The following is an 18832-nucleotide window of genomic DNA, read 5'->3' on the forward strand; positions in this document are numbered from 1 at the left end:
TTCTGTTTAAATTATATTGTGTTGGAAAAATGGGGAGTTTGCAACCATTCTCCAGCTCTCGTTATGGTTGACTGTAGTAATAGTTTGTTATTTTATAAGACAGTGAAGGTCACTGAGGCAATGCTTTTTTGCTTGATGCCTTGCTTCAAAGGGCGATATTCTAGTTAAATTGCTGTTTGAAGATGTAATAGATGCTTCCTTTGGCTTGCACTTGGCTGTTATGCTTCCAGTATTGTACAAAATGGATGCTTAGTTTAGAAAATGTTCTATAATTCGTGCTGTGATTTTCTGCTCATAAAACCATTTGATTCAGTTCAGTAAAGTGCCTTTCCTGGAAAGAATGAATCTGGTGGTTGTAAAAGGAATAATAATACCATTCTATGAATAGCTAAGCAGCTTGGAGATTGTTCCATGAAATTGGCCCAGAACCAGTCATCCACTGATTACGATAAAGAATGGGGTTGCAAGGAGTTTAGTAATGTGGTATGACAGTGAAATATCGCTGACTATTGACTACATCACCTTATACCGTCCACCACCATGCAACTGAGCACTAACAGATTAAGACATGAACTCAATTATAATGCAAACAATATTTACTGTTTCATAACACAAACAACAATTTGCATTTATATAGCATCTTTCACATAGAAAAACATCCGCAGGCACTTCAGGGGTGCATAAGAAAAGCTGGGTGCTGGGCCCAAACAAAGAGTGGGGGGGTGGGTGGGGAGGTGCAAGGGATTGGGTGTGCAATCAAAATCTTGGTCAAAGGGGTCAGTGTTAAGAACAGTCTTAAAAGAAGAAAGGGAATTTCAGAGTTTGGTCCTAGGCAGCTAAATGCACAGTCATCAATGGCAGGGTAAAGAGAGGACTGCATTAAAGTCTGGAATCAGAGGATTGGTGAATTCAGGTGGAGATTGCAGAAAGTGAGGGAGATGTGAGATCTTGGATTTAAAGAGAGTTTTAAATGTTTCACAATGAGTTACTGGGAATCAATATAAACCAATGAGGTCAGTGGTGGATGGGTGAGTAGTGCTTGATGCAGAATATGACATGGGCAGTAGAGTTTCAGATGAACTGAAGTTAATGAGTGGAAGATGGGAAGCTAACCGGGACAGCATTGAAATAGTCAAGGCTGGAGGCGACAGCAGCATGGACAAGGGTTTCAATGGCAGATGGGCTGAAGTTGGCACAGGACAAGGATTAAAAGAAGGCTGCGTTTGCTGACTACACACCCACTGGGTGGCGCAGTACTAGAACATGCGCAAATGCAGCCTCTTCCACTAAAACGTCACTGTCTGTGATATTCAGGCAGCTATCAGGATTAAAGATGGTGCTGCTCAACTTATCACAGAGAAACAACTCCAACCTGAAAACCCCCTCAAAGGTTGCCTTCGCCGCCTCCATCCCACCCCCAACAATCCCCGCTCCCTCCTGCCACTGCTTCATTTGTATCATTTCTTGGATGTCTCCTGCTCAACTGTTTTGATTTTTTTTTTTGACAAAGACAGAAGACCTCTGGTTTGATACTGCCATTGAAATTTGGAATGTAAAGCAACTTGCTATGGGATGCCTTCCACGATCACCCCCCCCGCCCCCTTAGCTGCTTTTTCCTGACCTCACCTCCCCTCGGCAGATGGTTCCCCGCTCCTCACTTCCCGCCTGTCCCCCCCACCCCCCCACCCTGCCACCCCGCTCTCTGTCTGCTCTCTTCCCCCCCCACCCCCCGATGCTAACTCTAGGCCGCGCCATTTCCCTCCTCTTGGCCATTTGCTCCCACGTTCGATCGTTCTCCAAGCGCCGCCTGAAGAAGCAAGGCAGGCCGCGAGGGGTGATGGGGCGACTTAGGGGTGAGTTGTCGAGAGGAAGGATGTGGCGCGGTCTAGAGCCAGCAGCTGGGGGGGGTGGTGGGGCAAGCGGGGAGCAAGCGGCTGGAGAGTGGGGTGGTGGGGGGGTTGGGGGGGGGGGAAGCGAGAAGCAGGGAACAATTGGCCAAGGGGAGTGGGGGGGGGGGAGCGTGGCGAGGTCTGGAGCGAGCGGCTGTGGGTGGGAAGCGGCCGGTGGGGAGGAGGGGGAGAAAGCGTCGAGACCTGGAGCAAATGGATGAGGTGGAAGCACGGCCAGTGGGGCAGGGGAGAGTAGCTGAGTGGGGGGAAGCGGATGGGGGGAGCGAGTAGCTGATGACGTTTTCCTGAGCATACGCCAATTAATCCTGGCAAGATGTAGGCTGTGCATGCGCAGCATCTCACTGAGAGCAGGACACTGTTAGCCCATGTTCGCAGTTTGGAGCGCTCTGATGATGTCGGCGGGTCGCTGCGTTGTCAGGAGTCATTTTGTTAAAAGAATTAAAGCATCAGATAGGAACCGTCTTTGAGAGACTTCCTTAAGGACTCCTTCAATGTCTTCTGCATGGCCCAAGACATTATCACAGTTGTCACCAGGTGTGGCCATATTACAAGGCCTTGACTCCATTTCTGATACAACACTGAATAATATTAGGGCTGAGTTGACTGAGTAGCCAAGACCCAAGATAAGTGACGAGTTTTGTAGCAGTGTAAATGGATTTCATCATCTTTGGAAAGGAAAACAAGCTGTGTAGGTGGTGTGGATGGTGAAGAGGAAGAGGGAAACAGATTTTCAATTTGCAACAGGAGATCTGAGGATGGGATCACAAGTCATGTAGCGTGTGAGAAGGGAGAGAAGTAGCAAAAAAAACAAGTGATGACAGTGGAAATCACTTGAGACACCAAGGGTATGTGTAGGTCTACTGACACTCCTACATTGGATGCGAGTCTATTCATGAGACTGTGGGCTCCTGCTCTTCACCCTCATAATCACATTCCCTCTGAATAAGGACTGCGGCCAGTAATTCCTGGCAGTTTCCCTGTGGCATATAGTTTTATGGAATGTGGGGAGGCAGCAGGGTTGTGGCTCTCTAGCAAGTAAAATACTCTCAGATCCAATGGGCAGATAGTCTGTAAAGAGAGAAAAAGAATAGAAAGAATGGAAAAACAGATTAGAGAGAAGAATGCGTTAATGAAACATGGCTATTCCCTGTTGCACATGTGATGGATGCACTTTGAAATGGGCTTGTTTAGGGCATAAGACAAAGTCTTAGCTAAATGGTGTCACAGAATCACAAAATTATTACAGCACAGAAGGAGGCCATTCAGCCCATTGTGTCTGTACTGGCTCTCCAAGTGAGCAATTCAAGTAGTGCCATTCCCCCACTTTCTCCCCATAACCCTGCACATTCTTCCTTTTCAGATAACTATCTAATTCCCTTTTGAATGCCTTGATTGAACCTGCCTCCATCACACTCTCAGGCAGTGCATTCCACATTCTAACCACTTGCAGCGTGAAAAAGTTTTTCCTCATGTCGCTATTGCTTTTTTTGCCAATCACATTAAATCTGTGTCCTCTCATTCTTGATCCTTTCATGAGTGGGAACAGTTTCTCTCTATTGACTCAGTCCCGACCCCTGATGATTTTGAATACCTCTATCAAATAGCCTCTCAGCCTTCTCATCTCCAAGGAGAACAGTCTCAACTGCTCCAATCTATCTTTGTAAATGAAGTTCCTCATCCCTGGAACAATTCTCGTGAATCTTTTCTGTACTCTCTCCAATGCCTTCGCATCTTTCCTTAAATGCGGTGCCCAGAACTGGATACAGTACTCCAGCTGAGGCTAAACCAGTGTTTTATACAAGTTTAACATGCCCTCCTTGCTCTTGTACTCTATGCCCCTATTAATAAAGCCTAGGATACTGTATGTTTTATTAACCGTGCTCTCAGCATGTACTGCCACTTCAAGGACTAATGCACATATACACCCAGGTCCTTCTGCTCCTGCACAATCTTTAGAGTTGTACTCTTTATTTTATATTGTCTCTCCATTTTCTTCCTACCAAAATGAATCGCTTCATACTTCTCCGCATTGAACTTCATCTGCCACTTGTTTGCCCATTCCACCAACTTGTCTGTGTCCTATATTCCTCACAGTTCACAATGCTTCCAAGTTTCATATCAGCTGAAAATTTTGAAATTGTGCCCTCAATCATTAATATATACCAGGAAGAGCAAGGGTTCCAACACTGACCCCTGGAGAACTCCACTTCAAACCTTCTTCCAGTTCAAAAATATCCATTAACTACTACTCTTTGTTTCCTGTCACTCAGCCAATTTTGTATCCATGGTGCTACTGTGCCTTTTATTCCATGATCTATAACGTTGCTCATAAATCTGTTGTGTGGTGCTGTATCAAATGCTTTTTGGAAGTCCATGTACACCACATCAACAGCATTACACTCATCAACCCTCTATGTTATTTCTTCAAAAAACTCCAGCAAATTAGTTTAACATGATTTTCCCTCTACAAATCTGTGCTGGATTTCCTTAATTAACCTGCATTTGTCCAAATGACTATTAATTTTGTCCCAAATTATTTTTTCTAGAAGTTTCCCCACCACTGAAGTTAAACTGACTGGTCAGTAATTGCTGGGCTTAAATTTACACCCTTTTTTGAACAAGGGTGTAATATTTGCAATTTTCCAGTCCCCTGGCACCACCCCTGGAGTCTAAGGAAGACTGGAAAATTATGGTCGGTGCCTCCACAATTTCCATTCTCACTTCCCTCAGTATCATCAGATGCATCTCATCCATCCTTGGTGCCTTATAAACTTTAACTACAGACAGCCTAACTAATATCTCCTCCTTATTAATTTTAAATCCTTCTAGTGTATTAATTAACTCCTCTTTCACTGTAACCTGGGTAGCATCTTCTTCCTTGGTAAAGACAGATGCAAAGTATTCATTTAATACCTCAGCTATGCCTCCTGCCTCCATGCGTAGATCCCCTTTGTGGTCCCTAATCAGTTCCACTCATCCTTTGACCACCTCTTTTACTATTTATATGCCTATAGAAGACTTTGGGATTTCCTTTTGTAGTAGCTGCCAGTCTCTTTTCATACTCTCTCTTTGCTTCTCTTATTTGCTTTTTCACTTCCCCTCTGAACCTTCTATATTCTGCCTGGTTCTCCATTGTATTATCCACCTGACATTCTATCATGAGCACATTTCTTCTTTATCTTTTTCGTCATCCAGGGAGCTCTGGATTTGTTAGTCCTGCCTTTTCCTTTTGTGGGAATATACCTTGACTGTGCCCGAAGGTAGTCCATTGTTCAGGTACTGTTTTTTTCTGCCAACCTTTGATTCCAATTTATCTGTTTCAGATCCATTCTTACCCCATTGAAGTTCATTTTCCCCCAGTTACATTTTCTTACTCTGGATTGTTCTTTGTCCTTTTCCATAGTCAACCTAAACCTACAATGGTCACTGTCCCTATAAATGGTCTTCTACTGATACTTGATCCACTTGGCCCACCTCATTCAAAAGAACTGGGTCTCGCAGTGCCTCCTTTCTTGTTGGACTAGAAGCATACTGCTGTAGAAAATTTTCCTGAACCCACTCTGGGAACTCTTGCCCCTCTCAGCCCTTTACACTACCACTAGCACAGTCTTTATTCAGATAGTTAAAGTCCCCCATTATAACTACTCTATCATCCTTGCACCTTTCTGTAATTTTCTTGCAAATTTGTTCCTTCACAAATTTCCCAGTAGTTGGTGCCCTATAAACTACACCGGGCAATGTAATTGCACTTTTTTTGTACCTTAGCTCTAGCCAAATAGACTCTGTCCTTGAATCTAGATTGGAGTGCTCGCCAAGGTTCCTCGTCATTCTCCATCAACTGCATGAGGGTCAGAAAGGTCAGGTCAAGCAGAATGGAGCCCTCTCAGACAGCTTCCCTATCTTCAATGGTGTTCAGCAAATCTGGGCATTCTTTCTCTCCAGCACTGCAATGCTCTCTTTAATGAAAACTGCCGAACCTTCCCCCTTATGAGTGAAAACCTCACACAGATGTTACTCAGTGTTGGCAGTTCTGGATATGTGGTTGAAAATCAGACATTGAAAATTTGACAACTATTGGTCAACGCAAGCCAGGGATCTGGGGACAGTAAAAGTTGCTTGGCGATTGACAGGGGTAGGGGGAGGAGGAAAAGGGAGAAGAAAAGAGGAAAAAATAAGAAATGTTCAACAAGATATAATTCAAAATGCCTGTTCTTAATTACAACCTACTTGTACTGCCATGTATCTGCATTGTTCGAGTGAGCAGTCAAATACCAAAATAGCTCAGTGGTTTGTAATCAATCCTTTTCACCAGTATCTAAATGAACCAAGTGCAAACTGTACCTGTTACAGAGCTAGCATCAGCAGAGCTAGTTAATTTTCCTTCACTGTTCGAGGCTGTGCAAATATTAGCTTTAAATTGCCAACAGCTGACTCTACATTGTCCTGTTCAGAATATCCATCTGGTGGCAAAGTGGCTCAGTAATCTGGAGAAGAAAATGGAGCAGCACAGTGAGGGCAGCCACGAGAATTTCCACGTCTTCATTAGTGCAGAGCCAGCCCCCTCACCTGATGGCCACATTATCCCTCAAGGTATCTTGGAGAACTCCATCAAGATCACCAATGAACCACCGACAGGGATGCATGCCAACTTGCACAAGTCCCTGGATAACTTCAATCAGGTACTTGCTGCTTTTCGCACTGTGAATCCTTTTCTCGCCTGATTATTAAACTGGAACATTTCAGCTTAATTTGAGATTCTAAAGAACACTTTCTGTGCTGATAAATTATATTAAGACTATTTTATGTTATATGTCCCAAATATTATGTCTCTTGAAAGCATGCTTCATAGAACTCATCCGAGCACATTAACATGCTTAGCAGGTGTGAACACACTCCAGCGTATCAGTGCACTGGATGAATACAACAAACTTATGTTGAGCTGGTGTGAACACACACTAGTGTGCCAATACATCAAGCAAGTGTGACCATACAAGTTTTACAGTTATGAGGTTCCATCATTTTCATATTTCATGACTTGCGTTGCTTTATTTCCATTAAGTAATTATAAATTGCAAAGTATTGGTACCCTAATCAACAATTATGGCTCTTCCACATTTAAGGATAAAAGCTTCACTTTCCTTTTTTCTCCCCTCTGAGTTTTGCTCAGTCTTACTTAATTTTTGACCTTCCAATTTTCTCTGCTGCACTCCAAATGGTACTGATTTCACAGCAGCCACATACCATCCAGTACCCTGTCCCAATGTCCTGGTCTTCATGTGTGAAACCAAACGTTGGGTTCTGGCAATGTATCAGACCTTAGAAGGGTATCAGAACCAAGCCTAATCCTGTGCAAACTTGCACATTTATCATTGTAGGCAACCGCATGGTGAGCAGGAAGGATACCCTCACTGGTTTTTACTTTAAGTCTAGAGGGTAGAGGGTCAATATCTTAACTCAGGACAGACTGGTGATTGAACGTAGCATGTTTCTGGTCCCTGCAACTCTGTATCGCACTGGGAAATACATTCAACACAGCTATTGTGGAAGTTCAAGCTGCCGTTGCTTTGACCAAAAAAGCACAAGGTGCTGGAAATACTCAGCGGGTCTGGCAGCATGGAGAGAGAAAAGCAGAGTGAACATTTCAGTTCTGTGACCATGTTTTTTGAGTGGGGGTAGTTGCCAAAAAGCCCATTTTGTTCCTTTCGTTGAAAGCTGCTAGGTTCATCTTGCATACAATAAATGGGTCCACAGTCTTTCCATTTGAATTAAGCCTCGTTTGATAATCTGATATTTCTTTCTCCTTTGAACACATGCCTGCACACTAGGAAGAAGGTAATATTATTGTAATTTTGAAAGATTTTGGAGTGAAAGAGCTACATTTTACCTTATTGACAATTGCAACCATTTAATCAGACAGGTGGTTGCGATATTTTTTTATTTTATTTATTTAGAGATACAGCACTGAAACAGGCCCTTCAGCCCACCGAGTCTGTGCCGACCAACAACCACCCATTTTATACTAATCCTACATTAATCCCATATTCCTACCACATCCCCACCACCACCTACCTATCCTAGGGACAATATATAATGGCCAATTTGCCTATCAACCTGCAAGTCTTTGGCTGTGGGAGGAAACAGGAGCACCCAGCGAAAACCCACGCCATCACAGGGAGAACCTGCAAACACCGCATAGGCAGTACCCAGAATTGAACCCGGGTCGCTGGAGCTGTGAGGTTACGGTGCTAACCACTGCGCCACAATTAAATAAATCTCAATGGTGAATAGCAATTGGCCAGGTTTAAATCCTGTGGATGTTTGAATAGATGGATACTCCATACCAGAGTTGAATTTGGTAAAACCCTGTTACCTGTAACTAACTCAAATATAAAAAAAATACATTCATGATCTCAGTATAACATGATTAATTATATATTGTTGTAAAAAATATTTGGAAAATTTATATACAAAAGGATTTGTATCCTTCAGAGGAGTGTAACAAGCAGACTTGACTGCACTAAATTGTAGTATGGCTACATATTCCTTAAAGCCGATTCTACTGAATTACTTTGAGCAGTCAAAAACACTCAATAGGGAAATAGAATTATTTGCAAATAATCCATCTCCAGTGAAATGTATTTCTGTTCTTTAACCCCCAGGACACGTTAGAGATGTGTGCCCGTGAAAATGAGTTCAAAAGCATTCTCTTTGCTCTTTGCTACTTCCATGCAGTTGTGGCGGAGAGACGTAAGTTTGGGCCTCAGGGTTGGAACCGTTCCTACCCATTCAACACGGGGGATCTCACCATCTCAGTCAATGTGCTGTACAACTACCTGGAGGCAAATGCAAAGGTAAGAAGTGAATTCTGTGACTACAGGGGATGTGGAACAGTGTGTGTCATGGAGTCAGCACACTGTCCTTTCACACTTGGATTGAAATTGTAATGTGATAACTTATCTGCCACTCTTTGGATCATTGTGCAGTTTCCATAATTCAGTCCTAAAATGTTCTCACTCAGACATTAACATGTATCTTACGGAACTTGCTCATGTATTGGTGTAGTAGGGAGTGCTCTGTGAAGAGTGGGGTAAGGTGTTCGACTCCATATAGCCAGACGGTGAAGGATAGAACTGGGCATAATTGGCAATTTGTGCTAGTTTTCTGAATTGAATTTTTTTGTTTAAGTTTCTGCTCAGACTTATTTGCATATCAGTAAATGTAAAATCTTCCATGAACCAGTGCAATCAGGCAGTGTTTTCGAACCTAATTTTGTTTAAAAATACTTACATTAAAAAATATTCCTTGATTATAATTAAGAGTGGTAACCTGGTGCAGTTTGATCAGTACAGCTGAAAATGGAGTTTATAAAAAAAAAGCATTTTAATCAGAGTGTCCAGTTCACCAGCTGTGAGTAACCTGACTTTTAATAACTAAAAATAACTTTAAAAAACTATACAGAACCCTTTACTCATTTCATTGGTGTACGTTAGTCAGGTTCTTAGTAAATTAAGTATTTTTAATATTCAAAAATTGAAAAGGTGCGTAGTGTCCTTGCACCTAAAAAAAAAAATGCAGCACAATTTGAAAAGCCTCCTTGAAGTCCCATAAATGGGTGTAATTAGTGGAAACTTGTCATGGTGATTAATTTGATCAGGGCGTAGTCAGTCTTGTGGGCAGGGCCAGATCTAATGCAATGTTTTATAAACCACTGCAATAGATCACGGGAACCCGATTTGCACTGGACATGATTTGTACTTGAAATACTTCTATCTTTTGCCCCGGTTTGGTTTTGGTTTCTGATGAGACATTAAACCAAGGTGCTGACTGCTCCCTTAGATGGGTGTGAAAGATCCCAAGATCAATTCAAAGAAGAGCAGTTATCGCCGATGTCCTGGCCAATATTTATCCCTAAAACAACATCACAAAAACAGATTTACCTGGTCATTATCACATTGTTATTTGTGGTACTTTGCTGTGTGCAAATTTGTTGCTGAGTTTCCTGCATTGCAACAGTGACTACACTTCAAAAGTACTTCATTGGTTTTCAAGTGCTTTGGGACATCCTCTGGTTGTGAAAGGCATTTTATGAATGCAAGTCTTCTTTCTTTAATATACGTGAATTGCCAGAGTAACTTCATGGAAACTATTTTGTCTTTATGTTGTTTCTGGTTCCCAGATGTTGGAAAGAATCACACTTTAATCTTGGAAAAGGCTAGAGTCAGTCTGGTTTATTACAGCACCATGCTTTGTACTGTAGAACCTGATTCTTGTGTTACACATAACATGACTCCCCAGTGCAGCCGTGAATGTTCTCCCCTACTGGAACACTTACACATACCAACTAGTTCCTAGCTAATTAGTTCCTAACACTTTACAGATAGTATAACAATATGTGCATATGTAACATCCCTCTTTCTTTAAAAGATAATGTCCCTATATCAATATAACTGTCAATATAAATTTTTTTAAATTATCATCTGACTTGTGAAAATAATGTGAACCGCTTTTTAGAGTCTTTTATAGCGTGTATTCTTTTTAAAAAAATATTATTCACGGTATCGCTTGGATGGTAAGATGTGCCTCCATCTCGTAGATTTGCCATTTGTTGCTCTCAGTGGTGAGTTGGCACACTGTACAGGCGATGTTGTGTCACTTGCTGGTGATGTTGTTAATGTTGTCTCGCTGGGTGGTGATGTTTCTGGTGTTGTTGATGGTCTTTTCTGTTGTTCCAGCTCAGGTGTAGGTCGAATATGGATTCTGTTCCTTCTCATTTGGTTACCGGTTTTGGTCTCAATGATATTTGACCTTGGAGTCTCAGCTTCACTAACAACTTTTGCTGGGCTCCAGGTTTTCATGATTGGATCCTGAACATGTACAGTTTGTCCTTTCAACAGCTCGGGTAGGGATTTAGCATGTTTGTTGAAGTGCTGCTCCCCTCTTAACTGTGCTTCAGTGAGTTGTTGTCTCACTTCCTCCTGGTCACTTGAAGGATGTACTTTGCTTGGCAGAGTTGTCTTATATTTTCTTCCATTTAACAGCTCTGCAGGTGATTTCATGTCAGTCTTGAGAGGTGTAGATCAGAGTGACAGTAAGGCCAGGTTTGGGTCTTCCTTCATCTCTCGGCATTTCACAAGTGTTCTTTTGACTGTCTGAATGTGTCTTTCTATAAATCCGTGTCCCTGTGGGTAGTGTGGTGATGAGGTGGTGGTGTTGAACCCATCTTCTTTGGCCTCCTTATCTCGAGAGACAATGGGTAAGCGCCTGGAGGTGGTCAGTGGTGTGTGGAGCAGCGCCTGGAGTGGCTATAAAGGCCAATTCTAGAGTGACAGGCTCTTCCACAGGTGCTGCAGAAAAATTTGTTTGTTGGGGCTGTTACACAGTTGGCTCTCCTCTTGCGCTTCTGTCTTTTTTCCTGCCGACTGCTAAGTCTCTTCGACTCGCCACACTTTAGCCCCGCCTTTATGGCTGCCCGCCAGCTCTGGCGAACGCTGGCAACTGACTCCCACAACTTGTGATCAATGTCACAGGACTTCATGTCGCGTTTGCAGATGTCTTTAAAGCGGAGACATGGACGGCCGGTGGGTCTGATACCAGTGGCGAGCTCGCTGTACAATGTGTCTTTGGGGATCCTGCCATCTTCCATGCGGCTCACATGGCCAAGCCATCTCAAGCGCTGCTGACTCAGTAGTGTGTATAAGCTGGGGATGTTGGCCGCCTCGAGGACTTCTGTGTTGGAGATACGGTCCTGCCACCTGATGCCAAGTATTCTCCGGAGGCAGCGAAGATGGAATGAATTGAGACGTCGCTCTTGGCTGACATACGTTGTTGAACCCATACTGATCAGTGAATTCCTTAAATTCTATGGATGTAAATTGGTTCTCTTGACACATATTAACCTTTCAGGAAGCCCTTGCTCAGCGAACAGAACTCGTACTGCTGAGATTATTGTTGTGGCTCTCAAGTCTTTCATATTCCAGATAAAAGGGAATTTTGAGTAGTAATCTGCAATTATGAGATACCATTCTTGATTACGTGTGAATAGACCGACTCCTACAGTATGCCATAGTCTGGGTGGTACTTCAGTAGCTATCATCTCTTTCTGTTGTGAGTTTCTGTACTTCTGACATACATTGCATGTAGACACCATATTTTCAATATTTTTGTATATGCCTATCCAGTACACAGCTGATCTGGCTCTGAGCTTACACTTCTCCATTCCCATATGGCCTTGGTGTATCTTTTGGAGAAGTTCTTCCTGTATTGTTTTGGGTATGATTATCCTGTATCCAGCTAGTAGAGCACCATCTTCTAGGGAGATGTCATCTCTGATAGACCAGTACTGCCGTATTGCTGGTTGTGTGTGCTGTATCCTATCAGGCCATCTCTGGATCACTTGCTGAGATAGCATCTGTAACTCATCATCTTTGCTGGTCTCATCTCTAATTTGACTCGGTTTCTGGGATTTTACATCCACTTGGTGATGAATCTTTATGCCTAGATCTTCTATCTCATGTTTCTCCTGTGGTGACAACCGAGATAGGGTGTCTGCCAGCATCATTTCCCTTCCTGGCTTATATTTCAGAGTGAAATCCTAACTCTGAAGCCTCAAGTGTAACCTTTGCAGTCTTGCTGGTGCTTTGCATCGATTTTTCTTGTAGATCTGCTCCAGTGGACGATGATCAGTCTCCACTGTGAACTTCCTCCCATAGAGATATATGTGGAACTTCACACATCCATACATGACTGCCAAAAGCTCTCACTCTATGTTGGCATATCTTGTCTCAGCTGATGTCAGAGCTTTGGACGCAAATGCTATTGGCTTTCCCTCTTGTACCAGGACTGCTCCCAATCCTTTTGTGGAAGCATCTACTTGTAGAGTGACAGGTTTCTTTCTGTTGTAGTACGACAGACTTGTCTCCTTGCATACTACTTTTTTGAGTTTGTTGAAACTCCTGTCATGTGACTCTGACCACTGGTACTCTACATCTTCTTTCATCAGCTCCCGCAGGTTTGTCATGTGTTCCAACATGTGCGGAATAAAGGAGCTCATGTATTGTATCAAACCAAGGAAACTTCTCAACTCTCTCTTATCTCTTGGAGCTTCCATCCCCGAGATGGATTCTTTTAGGGCTCGTCTTAACTCCGTCAGGTGTGTACACCATTCCGAAGAACTGACATTCTGTCACTTTCACAATGCATTTTGTCTGCGTTTACATTAATCCCAGCTTTCCTGGTTCTCTCAATGGCTTCATGTAGATGGTTTTCATGATCTTTTCCATCTGCCCCATATATCTGGATATCATCAGCTATGCCGACCGCTCCTTTGTATCCCCTGTATGTCTCGTCTACTTTCTTTGGAACATAACTTGGCTCACTTTGAGGCCAAAGGGTAGGCACAGGAATTTATACAGTCCAAAGGATGTGTTGAATGTTGTCAACAGTTAAGATTCTGTGTCCAGCTTCACTTTCCAGTTGCCATTTCTGGCATCAAGCTTGCTGAAAACTTTTGCCGCTGCCAGTGCTGGTGTGATTTCTTCCAATATTGGAATAGGATAGTGATCCCTCTTTATTGCTAGGTTAAGATCTTTGGGATCTCGGCAAATTCTTAGCCGTCCATTTGGCTTCTCTCTGACCACGATGGAATTTACCCAATCTGTAGGCTCTGTGACTCTGGCAATCACCTTCTTTTCTTCCATTTCTCGGAGCTCTCTTTCAAGATTTCTTTTTAGTTCTACTGGTACTTTACGTGGGGGATGAATCACTGGCTTCATCGCTGGGTCAATAGTGATGTGATACTCAAAATCTCTGAAGCATCCAACCGTCCCATCAAAACACTTTGAGTACATTTGTACCAGATCTTCTTTGCTTATCGGAGGGCGCTTTTCAACGGGTGTGCTATCTTCAACCCTCAGTGTCGCCTCCTTCACCTCATGGTTTACTGAGATAATCTGCAGCTCTTCACAACTGTTCAACCCCAGGATAGCTGTGACATAGAAAATACAATAACATCTTTTCCTTTGTGTGTCCCTCTGATTTGGGTTGTTCCTAGCTGTCAAATCTCAGTTCCCCCATATGCTGTTAGCATGATGTTGTTTGGTTTTGGAGCACCTTCCCTTGGATAACCATTTTTCTCCAAATTTTCAGGAAAGATCTGCTGGTATAGTCTGAGCGGGATGATGTTACTCTGCGCTCCAGTATCAATCTTCACCTTCAGATTTATCGTTATTTCTCAGCCTTTTCCTGATCTGAATGGTTGTGTGAATTTCTTTTCTCTGGGAACTGTTACATCCAGACATTTCATGCAGTTCTATGGTTCCTATGTCTATCATGTTCTCAAATCCATTGCCATCTTCCAGGGTTTGGATATTTTGATTTCTTTCACTCTTCCTTCGCCCTGTTACTCTGGCTCTGATGACTTGTCTACCACCTTCTTGCCTTGTTCTGCACATCTTTTCCCAGTGATTGGTCTTCCCTCAAGCTCTGTAGATTGATCCATATATGGGACATTTCCTTCTATCTGTCAATTCATGTGGTCATCCACAGCTCCTGCACGTCTTTCTCTCTGTTTGGTGTACGTTCTTTAGTTGTTGTTTCACTGGATCGACCCTGCTGCCTGTCTCTTGGCTTAACTGAAGGCTAGCTATTTGGGAGGTCAGAGTCTTCATCTGTCTGCTCGTGGCTTCATGTGCTCTGGCAGTGTCTATAGCCTGCAATATTGTGAGCTTGTCTTGTCCAATTAGAGCGTTCTGTACTTCAGGATGCGCAGAACCCCAAATGAGCTCTTCTATCAGTTGTTCATCTGTGACCTTAAATTTACATTTTCTGGCTGCATTTTTCAATCTTGCTACACAAGTGTCAATAGGCTCACCTAGTTCCTGTCTGAAGCTTTGAAATTCATATCGGTATATCCGATGATTTGATTTTGGCTGGAGATGGGTGCTGAATCTTTCAAAAATTTTGTCTGGGTTTCTGCTGTCCTCTTCGCTTCGGACCCAGCTGTTAAATAAATGTAATCCTTTATCTCCAGCCCACAGAAGGATATAGCTGACCCTCTCCTCTTCACTAGTGCCTTATAGGAAACTATTGAATGCCAAATTGCACTTTTGTTTAAACTTCTCAAATGCGTCTACGACATCGTCAGCTCCCCAATTCATGATCGGCTGTAGCAATGCATTCATTCCTGTCCCGGCTGACATTTCAATTTTTTTTTTTTACAGTTCTCGCACGAGTCACTCAGTTTTTCTTTCCCTATCTCTGGTACTAATTTGGGTCACTTTTCTCAATCTGATGCTTTTAAAAATGTTCTAGGTTTATTCACAGACACTCACTGCCACCATGTTTCATCTTTATGCTGTTTCTGGTTCCCAGATGTTGGAAAGAATCACACTTTAATCTTGTAAAAGGCTGGAGTCAATCTGGTTTATTACAGCACCATGCTTTGGACTGTGGAACCTGATTCTTTGTTACATATAACATGACTCCCCAATGCAGCTGTGAATGTGGCCCCCTACTGGAACACTTACACATAACAACTAGTTCCTAGCTAATTCGTTCCGAACACTTGACAGATAGTATAACAATTCTTTTGGGCCTCCTTATCTCGAGAGACAATGGATACGCGCCTGGAGGTGGTCAGTGGTTTGTGAAGCAGCGCCTGGAGTGGCTATAAAGGCCAATTCTGGAGTGACAGGCTCTTCCACAGGTGCTGCAGAGAAATATAACAATATGTACAGATAAAATAGAAACTCTAGGCCATAATCTTTTTTTCCACCAATTTTCTTCCAACCTCTTCTTACCCATAGGCTTTGACAAACATCGTTAGGTACATTTCCACAGGTATTTTTGGTTCATTGCCTAAGCAGCTATTGTTAATGTGTGAGGCTTGAAAGTAATGGGAAGAGTATGGTGCAGAGCCTGATCCTATTCCCACTCAATATATGCACATCTTCACCCAGAAAATCACTAGATAGTGAACAGGAGCAAGAATCCTGGCTGTTTTTACTCTTGCTAGCTGTAGTGCATCTTATAGATGGTATATACGGCAGTCACGGTGACCCTAGGGTGGAGGAAGTGAATGTTTAAGGTGGTGGATAAGGTGCCAAACAAGTGGGCTGCTTTGTTCTGGATGGTGTCGAGCTTCTTGAGAGTTGTCAAACTCATCCAGGCAAAAGGGAAGTATTCTATCATGCTTCTGACTTGTGCCTTGCCGATGGTGGACAGGCTTGGGGAAGTCAGGAGGTGAGTTACTCGCCTAAGAATACCCAGCCTCTGATCTGCTCTTGTAGCCACAGTATTTATGTGGTTGCTCCAGTTAAGTGCTGAGGTCTGCTATAGCTGGCCTACACGTACTACCTCAGGTCAGCAAATTTAGTCAAATTAAAATAATAATCATGCCCAGGATGCAGGCGTCGCTGGTAAGCTGGCATTTATTGCTCATTCTTAGTTGCCCTGAGACTGTATGATCGACCACCTTCTTGATACAATCAAGTGGCTTGCTGGCCACTTCAGATGGGACTGGAGTCATATATAGGCCAGACTGAGTAAGGACGGCAGATTTCCTTCCCTATAGGACAATAGCAAACTAGTTGGTTTTTCACATCAATCTGACATCTTCATGGTCACTGTTATTGATAGTAGCTTTTTATTTCTGGATAAAAAAAAAAACTGAATTCAAATTTTCAAACAGCTATAATGGGATTTGATTTCACCTTCTCTGGTGTATTCGTCTAATAACATAACCACGACACTAACGTGCCCTATTATTTTATTGCTAAGCTACCCGATGTAGTTGAGCTATCACTGTTTAGAATGGTGTTGATGTTATTAATCTAAAGATGAATTGTCTGCAGAGAAAATAACCCTTTTTTAATTTGTAGAAATGTATCCCTTGTGTATATAACTGCAAAGTATGCTGCCTTTGCACTTAAAACAGATGCTTCTCTCTGCCTTGGAAATTTTGAAACAAGGATGAGTCATCTGAAAAAAAAGTCCTCTCCTAGTAACAAGGTTGCAGCTGCTTGTGCTCTTGAGTTTTCATATGCTACCAACATCAATGCAAGATATCTTTGTTGTGTTGGCTCAGTAGAAATTCACAGGGAAAGGGTAAGAGGAACTTTGAGAGTAGGAACGGTCCACTGATGTTGAAAGCACATTAACATAAACTGCACAAGTGAACATGCCAACTGCTGCCTTGCACCAAATCAACAACATGTTGTAATTATCACAGTTTTAGAAATACTTCCTGCTTATCACTGAACATCACAAACTGCTGTTGAAACACATTTTGAGGTAATTATCTAGAGAATGATGGAGATCCGGCAGTAATTTCATTGAGGAGATTCAGAAAATGTCATAGTTGACATGTTAAGCCTGAAATTACAGGATTAGAATTGCTCTTGAACACTCACTATTTCAAAACTTAGGGTAGAATTTTATGCTCTCCCCGCCCCCCCCGCGGGGTGGGTTTGGAGGCGGGGAGAGCATAAAATTTGGTGGAATGGTGGCGGGTGGCGGGGGGGGGGGGGGTGGTTCCTGGCACCATCCTGCCTCCTCCAAAACTGTGAATGGCCTTCCTGCCCTGCTACCAGCTGAGGCCCTTAACTGGGCAATTAACCCCAATTTTTTTTTTTTTTTTTAGAGATACAGCACTGAAACAGGCCCTTCGGCCCACCGAGTCTGTGCCGAACATCAACCACCCATTTATACTAATCCTACACTAATCCCATATTCCTACCAAACATCTCCACCTGTCCTTATATTTCCCTACCACCTACCTATACTAGTGACAATTTATAATGGCCAATTTACCTATCAACCTGCAAGTCTTTTGGCTTGTGGGAGGAAACCGGAGCACCCGGAGAAAACCCACGCAGACACAGGGAGAACTTGCAAACTCCACACAGGCAGTACCCGGAATCGAACCCGGGTCCCTGGAGCTGTGAGGCTGCGGTGCTAACCAATGCGCCACTGTGCCGCCAATTAAAGGTCTCATCCTGCTGCTGCCGCAATTAGCCGTGCGGAGGGCAGCCCTTTCGTCGCACGGGAAGCACGGCACGAAAAACCATGCAGGCTGCTTCCCAGCTCTGGGGGGATGGGGAGGGGGGCGGGGAATGCCTTGTTAAAAGACACTTAGTGCCTGAACAAGGGACCCAGCATCAGGGGAGTTCGGGGGTTGGGAGGGGGTGGGGTGGTACCTGCTGAGAGCCACCCCCTGCCCTTGCTAGCATTTCCCCCTACACCCTTCTCCCCCGCGACCCCCACCCCGCGAGACCCCTGCCCTTTAAACGATGCAGGCTGGCTTTAAGCAGTGCAGGCTAGTTTTAGGTTGTTCTAGCCTAGTGCAAACTTAACCCCTCTGCTGAGGATGCAGCCACTCAACAGGTTGTTTAGCACTGGCTGCACATGGCAATTATGCAAATTAGCAGGCAGCACAAAGTTGGTGTTGGCCTACATCGGAAGGAATGGGCATGGATTAATCATGCATCTCCATTCTTGTGTCTATTTACGGGCATATCAAATTTTGCTCCCACGGTGGTTGAAGGAACAGTGACATGTGTAACTGGTGTATAATAAGATCTATCATTAACATTTCCACCTTTGGTAACACATTTAGATGACACTTCATCAAGATCCAAGAGGAAACAGGAAACCAGGCAGCTCATCTTAGAAAGCTCCCAATCCTGTGTAATCAGTGCTCTGGAATTCATTTTGCCATTGACCAAGACTGGAAATGGATCCTTAACTTGGTGCTTTATGTAATTAATGGGGCTTCTTACACTTGCTGCACTGAAATGATAAATTCATTAGAGTTCTTTGAGAATGTAACAAGGAGGATGGATAAATGGGAACTGATAGATGTAGTGTATTTGGATTTCCAAAGGGCATTTGATAAGGTTCCACATAAAAGCTTACTACACAAGATA

The 18832-nt window shown here is 43.3% G+C and overlaps 1 protein-coding gene across 1 annotated transcript in view; it reads left to right on the forward strand.

Annotated features, from left to right (window-relative positions):
• Positions 1 to 18832, forward strand: part of LOC137384244 (dynein axonemal heavy chain 9-like) — a 584247-nt gene that overhangs the window by 510284 nt on the left and 55131 nt on the right. Inside the window, exons 63-64 of the mRNA XM_068057979.1 lie at positions 6362 to 6589; positions 8570 to 8761. Coding sequence (XP_067914080.1) covers positions 6362 to 6589; positions 8570 to 8761 — 420 coding nt within the window. The remainder of the gene's footprint in view (positions 1 to 6361; positions 6590 to 8569; positions 8762 to 18832) is intronic.

The sequence above is a fragment of the Heterodontus francisci genome, chromosome 26 (assembly GCF_036365525.1).
Source record: "Heterodontus francisci isolate sHetFra1 chromosome 26, sHetFra1.hap1, whole genome shotgun sequence".
NCBI lineage: Eukaryota > Metazoa > Chordata > Chondrichthyes > Heterodontiformes > Heterodontidae > Heterodontus > Heterodontus francisci.